We start from the raw sequence: 13,517 nt of genomic DNA, 5'->3' as shown, positions 1-13,517 counted from the left end.
CCCCTAAGATGCCAGGGTTGCCCAGGGATGCAAAAGTAACCTACCACCACAACACCCACTACTGAACTACCCATTCGTAAAATCAGTCCCCATCAGGCGCCTGGGTGGCACAGCTGGTTAAGGGTCTGACTCTTGATCTCGGGCGGCTCAGGTCACGATCTCACAGTTTGTGAGTTCGAGCCCCACGTTGGGCTCTGCACTGACGGCGTGGGGCCTGCTTGGGATTCTGTCTCTCCTTCTCTCTGCCCTCACCCACTTGTGCATGCTCTCTCTCTCCAAATAAATAAGCTTAAAAATTTTTCAAAAAAAAAAATCAGCCCCTATCAAACATCCCTCCCAGGTCGCACGAGCCCCTGTCCGTCCAGTTCACCTTCTCCCTGTCAGTGGCCCAGTGACTGACGGACGCTTCAACGACGGAGCAACACAACGCAAACCATGCACGAAGCGGGAGTGCAAACCTTCCCAGAGACGCGGGCCTTTGTGACGTCACCGAACACGACGGGAACAGTTTCCAACCAACGGCAGAGCCGCTGACAAAAACGACAATTTTGAGAGGGACGCTGACTGGGCAGGAGAACGAGAGGGCGGCTGACAGGTGGGAGGTGTGCTCTGTATCCTGACGTGGGTGGTGGCTACACACGCATTAGACGCGGTAAAACTCCATCACGCCGTGTGTGCGCTTACAATACACTCCGCCGTATCTACATTAGACCTTAAGGGGGAGAAAAAGGAACGCAAGATGTCCTGTGACCTCCAAGAAGCACTGGGTCTGGATGTGAGGCCTAGAAACCCTACAGCCAGCCGGCCCCGGAGGCGGAGAGGTGGCAGAGACCCCTGGGTGCAGGGTGCCAGCGGCCCGCTCTGCCCGGGACCCCCAGTGCAGGGCAGCAATCGTGCCTAACGTCCTCGCACGGGGCAGGCTGTTACTTGCAGCCAGAAGCATCCTAACAGAGACAATGAGCGAGTGACTGGAGAAAGCCAAGACAGACGAGGCAACAGGAGGTCAAAGAAATACACTGGAAATCAAGGTAAAGCCCCTGGCCTTCCGAGTGGAGCCCCTGAGCATTTTGACAAAACGACGTTCTTTGGGAAGACGCTAGAAAAGTCTATCACGAGGGGCGCCCGGGGGGCTCCATCAGTTAAGCATCCGACGTCGGCTCAGGTCACGATCTCGCGGTTTGTGAGTTCGAGCCCCGGGTCGGGCTCTGTGCCGACGGCTCAGAGCCTGGAGCCTCCTTCGGATTCTGTGTCTCCCTCTCTCTCTGCCCTTCCCCCACTCACGCTCGGTCTCTGAAAAATGAATAAACGTTTATTTTAAAAAGTCTATCACGATATGAAGGGTGCAGTTCCATGCTATCTTACAATTTTAGAGAAAAAGTATGTAAAAATCAGCAACTAACACTTGATTCACTCTTGTTCCATTCTAAGAATTTAACACAGCTGCAACCACAACACGAATGTTTTCATAATTTTGTTTCGTTCTTCAAGAGGAAACCCAAATAAAACCTTTCCTCCCTACCTGGCTATCACTGAGGTAGCACTCCTCTTGTAGGGTCAATTCATTTGACATGGCCTTGCCCTTGTACCGATTACCTTCAGAAAATAAAGATCCCTTATGTGATGAGATCACGAAGAAAATAAATCACTCACTCACATGTCTGCATTTGAAAAGTTCTAGAAGTCCTAGAAGTTCTAGGACACAGAGGCCCCGGGGCAGACTGGTCAAAAGTGTGAGCCCCAGAATGGCCTGCCTGGGTCGGAACCCCCGTCCGCTGGGGACTAGTGGGTGACCCTGGGGAAGCCGCTCTTCTGGGACTCTGTGTCCTCATCTACAAAGTAACAACGGCTCCTACTGCAGAAGTTGTTGGAGGAGCATCAAATAGGCAATATGTAAAGTATTTCAGTCAACGAGTACTCAACAACTGTTAGCTATGATATTTCAAAACCTAAGACAACCAAAGTATATAAACGCCAAGAGTGGAACTGAATTATTAGCAAAGGAAAAACTTTCTTAAAATCCCAGGCATTATGTTTAAATACAAGCACATACAGTTTAAGTAAAATTAAGACAAGCAAACATGGAAACAGATGTTGTACTTATACTGTAAAGGAGCTATAAGTTTAATTTCTAAAGATAGAAGAACTTTATTTTTATTTTTTTTAACATTTTTTTATTTCTGAGAGACAAGAGGGAGACAGAGCATGAGCAGGGAAAAGGGCAGAGAGAGAGAGAGAGAGAGACACAGAATCCAAAGCAGGCTCCAGGCTCTGAGCTGTCAGCCCAGAGCCCGACACAGGGCTCGAACTCACGAGCCGTGAGATCCTGACCTGAGCTGAAGTCGGATGCTCGACCGACTGAGCCACCCAGGCACCCCAAGAAGAACTTTTTTAAAGGTACCATATCAAATCTATTGTGCTAGAAACTACTGTGTTGCCGTACCTTCTAGAGAGGATGTGAAAAATCTGTGTACAGAAGGGGGGGGGGGAGCATGGAAAACTTGGCCAATTCTCTCCTCTACTCAAATTAATCCATTAATTTATCACAAGTCTAATTAAAATCCCAACAGGTTTGGGGGTGTCACTTTTCCTTTTATTTCATTTTTATTTGTGTTAACTGATAAAATAATTCTAAAACCCCTTTAGAAGAATGTATTAAATGGAAAAGCAAAGTTTTGAAAGTTCTAAGAAAACAAACAGTAACTTCCCTTACTAGACATTAAACTACAAACTTACAGTTGTTAAATCATGAGGAAATAGCACCGAGTTAGATCATTACCGCGTCCAGAAACAGAACTTGGTGTTTATGGAAACCCAGTATGTACACATGAACGTGGCGTTTCAAGCCAATGAGAAAGGATGGCTTAGTCAACAGAGGATGATGACAGGTGACCAGACACGCGATACTCAGATCCTAACCTAAACTCCCACCACCTTACATCAAAACAAATTGTAGGTGGCTTACACTGAAACATAAATGAAGCCATGAAGAGAAAAGAAGAAAACATAGGTGAGTACACAGACAATTTTAGGTTGGGGAAGGCACGACAGCAAAGGCAGAAACTATCAAGGCGAGGACTGACAGAGGCACCTCTCTACCGAAACAAGGAAAACTAAAAGCCAAGGTGAATCGTGTCCCAGGTCCGTCCCCTGCAGTCTCCTCCCATGCAGACTCTGGGCTTGACCACATGACCGGCCAGGGCCCAGGAGACAAGGGGATAGGTGACAGGCAGGGGTCCGACAAGAGCCTGCACACCAAGGCTGCCACTTCTGCGTGAGCTGCCCACAGAAGGCCCGAGAAGGCCCAGGTGAGTCCCAGGGAGGTGCCTCACGCGCCTCCTACTGGCTGCGAGCTGGGGTGTCAACCACGCGGGAGACGTTATACCTGCACGATGAGGGGCTCCCTGTTGGAGACACAATAAATCACTGCAGGAATGACTTAACATCCCACCGGGAAACAGACAAGCACATGAACAGACGATTCGCACAAGTACAGGGATGTCCAATAATCACACAAGGAAACGTCCGACTCTCCTAGTAATCAAAGAAACACAAATCAAAACACTGACGGGTGCCTGGCTGGCCCAGTCAGTGGAGCCCATGACTCCTGATCCCGGGGGGTTGTGAGCTCCAGCCCCACCATGTTGGGCATAGAAAGAGCTTAAGAAAAATCTAAAAAATAAAACACTGAGATAACGCCTTCTGCCTATCAGATTGGCAAAGATTAAAAATGCCGACACTGCCCTAAATTGGACGGAATGTTGGAAAGCTGACACTCTCATCTACTGTGGCTAATTTGGTAACGTGTATCAGAAACTAATAAAATTCCCTTTCATCTGGTAAACTCATTTATTTTTCACTCAAATATTTACTGTGGACTCATAGACACCTAGGTGGGAACTAGGAACACAGCCAGATCAGGCAGGACCTTAATAATCCGGGTTTTATTCTGGGAGTACTAAGATGCCACAGAAGGCGTTAGCAGCGAATGAGAACAGCAACTGGCCACGTTTACGATCATTCTGACTGCTGCCCAGAGAAGGGGGGATGAGGATGGAAATGAGAAGACGCTACGTGTCCACGTGAGGGGCGCCTGGCTGGCTGTCGGGGGAGCATGGGACTTGATCTTGGCATCGTTAAGTGTGAGCCCCACGTTGGGTGTAGAGATTACTTAAAAATAAAACCTTAAAAATAAATAAATGTTCACGCGAAGGGACCGGTGGCCCATATTTGAGTGGCGTCAGAGAGACGAAGAAGCAAACAGGTTGACCTCAGAGGACCTAACAGAAAAAAGTAAGAGAGAGGAAAAAATACATACTAGGAATTTATCCCAGAACATAAATAGATGTGCAGATAAAAAAGATCAAACATGTACACAAAGACATATATCCGAAGATGTTCACAGCACTGTTTTTATAATAACAAAAATAGTGAAAAAAATCTAAAAGTCCATCCCCTAAGGAGTAAATTAAGCAGATTAAGGTCACCCAAAGCATAGTGAAAATACTACGCATTCTCTTAAAATTACATAGATCGGTACTGAGTGACAAGAATTATGTAAAAAGGCATCAATTACAAAACATATAACGTAGAACCATTTCACTTACAAACAGTACGATCTCACTTTTACTTAAAACACACTCGTACATACAGAAACATACTTATGGCTGCATACGTGCGTTATAAAAAGTCTAGAAAGCTATAAATCAAAACAGCAATACTTTAGATAGTTTGATTTTGAGTTATTAACATCTTCATACTTTCCATACCTTCTGAAATCTACATCAAAACTGTACTGGGAGTTTATAATGGAAGGGAAAAAGTAACTAAAACAAAACAAAACAAAACACTGACCAGACATTAATTGGGACAATAGTCATTGGTCCATTTTCTCAAAATACTGCAAACGCAAAGATTAAAGAGATTACAAAGCAATAAAAGTAACAATGTTCTAAATTAAAACTTATGATTCATAAATCTTAAAGTGTTAGAAACTCAAGAGTCACAATTTGCTGGCAACCCCAGTCTAGCATGAGAAGGGGAGAGGTAGGGACACCTCAGGACTCTAGAACGAAGCAGACACTCAAACGGAACCAATGCGTGGTCACCCTAAAACCACAGGAAGGTCCCTTCGCTGCAGGGGTGAACGCCCAGCCTGCACCCCCCTGCGATGCGACCCAAAGAGCTATATTCCTTTTATTTCACTCATGCTCTGGGTTCTTCAGGAAGCTTCCACCGCACCCAGCTGACACAAGTAACACAGAGACCGAACAAGACAGAACACAGAGGGCCTCGCACACACAGTGAAAGGCAGTCAGTTTTGGACTTCGTGCCATGAGATGCACTGGTTACCAAGACCACATGTTTTAGAAGAACTTTGCCCCTGGAAAAGTCCTCAGTCCATCTAAAGATGTCAAGACTACTCTGTTCCCCAAAGACAAAGCTCTTTGGTATCTGAGGGTATTGCAGACATACCCAAGAAAAATCACCAACAGATTACACGGTTCTCATAAGATTCTCCTGATGTGCTTCATGGACCATCGGTGAGCTCACCATCAGGACCCCTGGCAGGGCCAACAGAGGGAGGGCCCCAAAGCTGTTTAGGCCGCCCAAGGCGCCTCAGCGAGGCTGCCCTCCCGCACTCCCACCTGCCTGGCTGTCTACAGGGAAAGGCCCAGGGACTCGGTCTCCGACCTCTCTTCTTTAGAAAATACAAACACGTCCATTTAAAATATTAGCCCAGGGGCGCCTGGGTGGCGCAGTCGGTTAAGCGTCCGACTTCAGCCAGGTCACGATCTCGCGGTCCGTGAGTTAGAGCCCCGCGTCGGGCTCTGCGCTGATGGCTCGGAGCCTGGAGCCTGTTTCCGATTCTGTGTCTCCCTCTCTCTCTGCCCCTCCCCCGTTCATGCTCTGTCTCTCTCTGTCCCAAAAATAAATAAACGTTGAAAAAAAAAATTTTTTTTTAAATAAATAAATAAAATATTAGCCCAAAGTTGTAAAGATGTCAGAAACTGTGTACAGCAAATGACAGGATCTATTCTAGTGAATAAGAGGAAATAATAACCCGAGGATGAGGTAGCATGGCTGAGATATCATCCACATACCCTAAACATCACCATTTAAAAAGATCAGATTCAGTGGGTTGTGCAAACGTCAGCACCGTTTCATTCCAGAACATCTTCGTCCCGGGAGAAAGGAGCCGGGCACATACCCACAGGAGCACCCACTGCCCACCCCTCCTTCAGTCTCTGGCTCGGGCCCTGGCCACCGTTTATCTTCCCGATGTCTCTAAAGACGCCTCTGCTGGTCACTGCCTATCACTGCAATCCTGTAACGTGGCCTTTCATGTCTGACTTCCCTCCCTGAGATGTTTTCACCCCTCTGTGGCATGTGGCACTACTTTGTTCCTTTTCACGGTCAAATACTATCCCATCGTATGGACATACCACACGTTGATTATCCATTCATCATCAATGGACGTTCGGGCTGTTTCCACTTTTTGACTATCGAGGATAATGCTGCCATGGACGCCTGCGTGCTAATTTCTCCGTGGACCCACCTTTTCATCTCTCTGCGGTCCACAGCTAGGAGAGTAACTGCTGGGTCAACAGCAACTCTACATTTAACCTCTTAAGGAACTGCCAAGCTGTTTTCTAAAGCGGCTGTGCCATTCTTTTTCTTTTGTAATGTTTGTTTATTTTTGAGAGAGAGAAAGCCCGCGTGCACGGGAGCAGGGAAGGGGCAGAGAGGGGGGACAGAGGATCTGAAACAGGATCTGCACTGACAGCACAGAGCCCAACACGGGCCTCGAACCCACGAGCCACGGGATCACGGACGGAGCTGAGGTGGGACAGCGCCGAGCTCCCCAGGCACCCGCCGAGCTCCCCAGGTGCCCACGGCAGCTGTAACCATTCTTAACGCAAGTTTAAGAGACATCAGGCTTTCAAAGAAGGGATTCACTCTCATCAAGTCCATTTTGTGCGCCAAGTGCTATGCCTGGGTTTTATAGAATTTCTGATTTGGTTTTCCCAGTAGTTCTATAATGCAAAAAGTATCTCCATTTTCAAAACAAATTCAAATCTCAGACCATAACCGACTCAAAAATCAACTACTTAGTAAATGACAAAATAGAAGCCAAACGCAGGCTGACTTCAAAGCCGGTCCCCTTCACCCTCCGCCAAGCAACCGGTATGCTTAGATGCATGCACACTGTTTCACACCAAAATGATTCTTTGGAAAAGCTATTTGTTAATTAAATTCATTAGAATCATTCTAAAACAGAAGCGTCACAATAGAAAGAAATTTCTAGAAAATATGAGCTCTCTTGTTGCACAACTCACTGTTTACTTTCTTTAGCAAATAACATTTGTATGCAGTATTACTGAAAACAAAACCTATCTATATATTGCCTAAACATTATACAGATCAGCTTCTTCTGCCAAAGTTCTATGAATGGCCAAAAAACTCTGGGTATCTTCCACCGTGGACTGAACTGTGCCCCCAACATTCACAAGTTGAAGCCCTAAGCCCTAATGCGATTATACTCGGAGATAGGGCTTTTAGGAGGTAATGAAGATTACATGAGGTCATAAGTTTCTGTGGTTTAAGCCACCCAGTCTACAGTATTTGGTTATGGCGGCCTGAGCTGAGTAACACATCATCCTTCATGAGTATCAGAAACTATCCAATTATTAGCATTTTAAGCAGTGGTAAGAATGAAAACAAAGGAGGCACTAAGTGGAAGTAAGTTAAACCCACACACATGCAAAAGCTTTCTGCTAAAACAGTATTTACAAGTCCCATGATTGAAGAGACTGTAAAACAGAATGATGGCCCTTCTATTAATTCAGGATGCAACAAAGGAGTCCAGGATCATGGTATCCTCCACAGGGCTCTGGAGTTAAACAAACCCCAGTCTCGCTCTTTTTGGCCATTTCTTAGCTTTCTGTTTGAATAAGAAACAAACTCTACACCTATTCCTGTGCTCCAGATGCTGGCATTTGTTTGAATTAAATTAACATTTATTACATGCCAAATACTATGATACACCCTTTCGTACCCAGAACATCTTAAAGAACATTACAGGTGCTCCCAAAACGGTGGTTGCTATTACCAGTGAACAGATCCTGGAAAGGAATACCCTAGTCAAAGCCAAACATTTACATGAACACCCACTATTTGCCAAATATTTTACCAATACCATAAACATAAAAATGCAAACCCTGCAGGGGAGCCTGGGTGGCTCGGCTGGTTAAGCATCCGACTTGGGCTCAGGGCACTATCTCCGTCGGTGAGATCAAGCCCCACGTCAGGCTCTGCAATGCACCACCAGTGCGGAGTGGAGCCTGCTCGGGATTCTCTCCCCCCCCCCCCACGCCCCGCCCCTCTCTGCCCCTCTGCCACTCAAGTGTGCTCTCTCTCTCAAAATAAATAAATAAACTTTTTTTTTTTAAATGCAATCCCTGCCTTCAAGGAGCTTACAATGAAAAGAGACAGATAGATTCAGATATTTATAAAACAACACAGTAAACGCAAAAGCAAAAAAATATACAGAGCATATGGGAACACAGGGGAATGCCAGAAAACTTCATAAGCCCTTATTTGGAGAAACATCTATTGAGGTACAGCTCAACTCAGACTCCTTTAACTTTTACGAATACTCAGTCTCATCCATCAATTGGGGGGAGGGAAGGTTAAGTTGACACAGGAAGTGTTTAAGTCCCCTCTTCCTCCCCCACAACCGCATAAAAACTGAAATCACATTTTCCCAAATCCTTCTTTCGCCGGCGATAAAGACTGGGTGTTTTGTAAGTTACACAATTACCCTAGATTGAAGCTGTGAGTAGGGTAAAAGTAACCAAAACCATCAGTGCGGTATGTGATTCCTTCTACACCAGCCAAATGGGGTCTGCCTAGTTCCTCTGGGGGAAAGTCACACATCCAACAAGTACAGTGTAAATGAAGAGCAATGACAACAGAGACGCCAGTCTGTGCATCCTTTCATGGGTATCTCACTTGTCACCTGACACGACAATCCTGTGAAATAAAAGGATACCTCCATTTTCACCAGTCTGCTCAATTAATGAGAAAATCCCGAATCTTCTGAGCCTTGATTGTACATTCTAAAATGCATCTTAAGCGTATCATTACCATAAATGAAGGTAACAAAATCCTAACAAGTATGTCGAAGACTCTAAACATCCACATAGGAAGGAAACGTCAAAGATCAATCTCCTCGCTTAGGAAGTAAGAAGGCTGGACTAGATCAGACGAGAAGGACCATTCCAGGAGACACATAGGAAGGAAACGTCAAAGATCAATCTCCTCGCTTAGGAAGAAGGCTGGACTAGATCAGACGAGAAGGACCATTCCAGGAGACACCCCCACTGCCACACTCTGGGTGGCCACACGCGGGTCCCAAACAAACACCACTCATGCACGCTTTCCCACCAAGCCCAGAAATGCATTTATGTGTGAGTCAACAAGGCAGCCACCAGCAGTTGGGAGCAGATAAGCAAAATGTAACCTACTTACCATCCTTGAACTAGAAAAGGCCCAGAAAGGTAAAGCAAACTGCCCGAAAGTTTAACATAACTAGTCTAAAACAGAGCTGAGCCAGGAAACAAAAGCAGGAATAGAACTGTAGGCTGCTTTATAAAACATACAAAACATCTTCTCTGCCCTTATCATTTGACTCTCACTACCCAGGCAATAACTGTCCCTGTTTTTACATATTTTTAAATGCGGATCAGTGAAATAACATGATTAGCTCAAGGCTATCCAGCTAGTAAGTGGCTTTGATGAACCCTCATAACTCTAGCACACCTTTTCTTTTTAATACGAAAGTCGCCCGGGGGGCGCCTGGGTGGCTCAGTGGGTTAAGCGACTGACTTCGGCTCAGGTCATGACCTCACGGTTCGTGGGTTCGAGCCCCGCGTTGGGCTCTGTGCTGACAGCTCAGAGCCTGGAGCCTGCTTCGGATTCTGTGTCTCCCTCTCTCTCTGCCCCTCCCCTGCTCATGCTCTGTCTCTCACTCTCAAAAATAAATAAACATTAAAAAAAAAAAAAAAAAAAGTCGCCCAGTAGAGAGTGTAAGTATGGACGATTTACACGTAATATGGACCTAAGAACGTCTGAGCTCTTAGCCACTAGTCTACACGCAATTATGTTGTATCAGACAAGCTCCTCTTTCCATCAGAAAAGAGCTTGAGGAAGTAACCAACTAGGTTAAAAAAAAAAAAAGTCACTTAAAAGGCCTACACTATGTTAAAATTACATATACACACACCTGCCTCAAACATAAATCCTCTTCCACTTCTAAAACATTACACAAATGAAAAATAATAGAACCAAAAAGTTGCACGTTACCCTAATAAAACTACCAGTTTTCTGGGTCTCCACCTTTTTTCACCGTCTCGAGTAAGAAACACACTTTCTCGTTTTGTAAATGATCCTCTTTAAATGAAGTATTAACACATAATTCCACATACAGCCTTTGACACGTGTAGCATGCCTTTAAGATGGTCTCAAGAATGGACAGCATCACTCGGTTCCTTCCAGCCTGGGAATATTACACGCAGCGGGCCTGCTATTCCTGAAATTGAAGTCATCTGAGAGATCTTATCATAAATACTTAAATGGCAACATATTCATCATATCCTCTCTTCGGAACTCTGACCAACTGAAATGGAAATTCCTGCCCATGCATTCCTATTTCTGGATGGACTTTAAAACATCAGAACTACTCCTTAATATAAAGACTCAATTTAATACAACGCGTATGTCCCACAGCACTTAAAAGCATCATTGAGATGAAGTCAAATGTTCATATAACCTGAAAAGCCCTTTCTTAAGCACCAAAATATCCCAAAGCCTTTTGCAACCAGCACAAGGACCTTTTATTCCCATACCAAACCAGCCTACTTTTATAGGGATCTGTGGAAATGTGTCCACCTGAGTTGTACGAACCACCTACCAAACCATCTAATGCCTACCAAGTGAAAAGCTGATCCTCTTTGGTGCTCTTAAATTATTCAAAATGAGCCTACAAAGAATTGCCGTGGACTACCTGGACGAGCCTTTCAGACCGCTGCACCAGCTTGTTTTTGTGCTACTGGAAAGTATTCGTGGGATTCCTTCCTCTCCAAATTTAGAAAGGAACAGAGAAGGAAGCATAGATATTACAAATCATTCTTCCTTAGAAAAGGAACTTTTAGGGGAAGACATAATTTACCTGTGACAGGCTGACAACTATACAGGATAGTGATCAAACTTCACTGAATACCCAGAACTACTTTTTTTAATTTTTTTTTTGGTTCATCACCTCTGAATCAAACAACTTTATAATCATTTTATTTTAAAACACCCCAGTTTCACTGTTCTACATTTCTCAATGTTGATATAAATTTACCCAAAATTTGGGGGAAAAAAAAAAAAACTTGTAACTTCTGGTCTGCAAGACTCCTACAGCATTAAATCTTTGAAAAAAATATCAACAATAGTATGAGAAGATATAAGGTTACCCATGTTTTATTACAGTTCCTGCGTTTTCAAGGACATCAGTACGTGGAGGAAAAAAACCATGCTCAAAACCCACGGTTCAAGTTTTTCAAGCCATATTTTACAAAGATGATGTTTTTGGTTTGCATGCCATAATTACATTTTAAACTGATCCTTCCCGTTTGAAAATAAGTTGTGTGAAATGACTAAGGAAAAGGGATCTCTTAGAGGCACAGCACTAAACACATTTTTAAGGCCAGGAAGATCAAGGTTTGAAACTTGGAATCAGAGAAAACAGAACTCAAATTCCCAGTAAGCTACAGTGAAAAAATACAGCTATGTCACACGAGAATGTATTAAAAAAAAGTGGGGGGGGGGGGATGTTCAACCTTGATGGAATAAAAAGAAGGAAAACTAGCGTTGGAAATGGAAACTACTTAAATTGAGGCAGAATCCCCATGACATGACATTTTCTCGCCCAAGCGAAGGAATCCGCAGATTCGATCGCCGAAATCTCGCATCGCCTTCGGAAGGTCTGGGCAGCGGCGGGCCGTTAATCTTTAACACAAAGGAGCGAGCGCGGCGAAGGCGCCGCGAGACCACCGCCCCCCGAGGCCGGCGCCCGGCGCCCCCGGGACCCCCGGAAGCGGGACCCCCGCGGGCGGGCTTGCGCGGACCCCGGGACGCCTCGCGGCCGCCCCCACGCGCGGGGAGAGACCGCCGCAGCGCCGGGCCCGCCGGAGGCCGCCACGCTTCCCGACGGCACCCCGGGGCCGCGCTCGGCGGCGGGGGAGGCGCCCAGGGGCAGACGCCCCCCACACCCACGCGGGCCCGCGCCCCCCGCCCCGCCGCCGCCCGGTCACCTTCGGGCGCCCCGCGGGCCCCCGCGCCCGCACGCTTGGGGCTCCCAAACTTTTCTGGTCCCCCCCCCCACCCGCCCACCCCCGTTACAGCCGGGCTCTCGGGACGAAGGCGCACGACTCCTCACCTCCGCCCGGAACAATGCCCGTCTCCCGGCAACGCGCACGCCGGGGCCTGCGGCCCCCTCCCCATCCCCACCCCCGGGCCGGGCCAGGCCGGGCGCGCGGGCGGGGGAGGGAAGCGGCCGAGCAGGGCCTCGGGGACGGCGGGCGGAGCAGGGCGGCGGCGGGTGCGGAGCGAGGCCCGAGGGACAAAGGGACGGAGGCGCCGAGGCCGGGCGGCGCCCGCCGGGGGTTGGGGGTGGGGGGGGGGGAACTCCGCGGGGTCGCGGCGCCCGCCGCACAATGGCCCGCCGCCCCCGCCCTCACCTCATGGTGCCGGCGGCCGGGGACGCGGGGGGCGCGAGCCGGGCCTCTCCTCCGGGGGCGGGGACGCGGCTGGCGGCCGGCGCTACACCATGTCCCCGCGCGAAGCGGCGGCGCCGGCCGGACGCGGGAGACGCGGCGGGGGCCGCGAGGCTGCGAGCGCGGGGGCCGAGGCTGCGCGTCGTCCCGCTGCGGGAGCGCCCGGCCGCCCTGGGAGGGGAGCCCGCCGCCGCCGCCGCCGGGCCGAGTGCAGGCGGCGCCGCAGCCGCGGAGGAGAGCCGCGAGCGCCGCGCGGGGCCGGGGAGGCGGGGCGCGCGGCCGAGGAGCACGCAGGCGCCGCCCTCGCTCCCTCCCCGCCCCCTCCCGCCCCTCCCCTCCCCCTCCCCCCCCCGGCGCGGGGGCGGGGCAGGGGGCGCGCGGCGAGGGGCGGGGCGGGGAGGGAGCGCCCCCGCGCCGGCCGCCCAGGCCCGCCGCCCTGCAGAGCGGGCTCGGCGGGGCCCCTTTGTGGCCTCTCGCCCGCCGCCCGCGCTGCCCCCGGGCCTTCCCCGGCGGCCGGGCTGCGGGGGCCTTGCGGGGGGGCGGGTGGCTAGCGGGTCCTCGGTGGGGCGGGTGGCTAGCGGGTCCTCGGTGGGGGGGGGTGGCTAGCGGGACTGCGGGAGGCAGGGGGGCTGCCTGGCGTGCGGGGGCGGGAGCAGCGGAGGCCTGCGGGGGACAGCTGGGGGCTGCGGGGCAGTG

The 13,517-nt window shown here is 48.9% G+C and overlaps 1 protein-coding gene across 9 annotated transcripts in view; it reads right to left on the bottom strand.

Moving 5' to 3' along the window:
- The window catches only part of ENAH (ENAH actin regulator), a 136,971-nt gene extending 123,830 nt beyond the window's left edge, over window positions 1-13,141 (bottom strand). For 7 of the 9 annotated variants that reach the window (XM_053209137.1, XM_053209140.1, XM_053209141.1 and 4 more), the window contains exon 1: window positions 12,485-12,764. In XM_053209137.1, the coding sequence (XP_053065112.1) occupies window positions 12,485-12,549 (65 nt within the window). In that variant the 5' untranslated portion in view covers window positions 12,550-12,764. Of the gene's footprint in view, window positions 1-12,484; window positions 12,765-12,785 lie in introns of those variants that run through there. The other 2 variants (XM_053209135.1, XM_053209133.1) reach the window with 2 other exon arrangements.
- Between the last annotated feature and the right edge of the window lie 376 nt (window positions 13,142-13,517).

Source organism: Acinonyx jubatus, chromosome E4 (genome assembly GCF_027475565.1).
Source record: "Acinonyx jubatus isolate Ajub_Pintada_27869175 chromosome E4, VMU_Ajub_asm_v1.0, whole genome shotgun sequence".
In the NCBI taxonomy this organism is placed as follows: domain Eukaryota; kingdom Metazoa; phylum Chordata; class Mammalia; order Carnivora; family Felidae; genus Acinonyx; species Acinonyx jubatus.
This window is presented reverse-complemented; position numbering and strand designations above follow the sequence as displayed.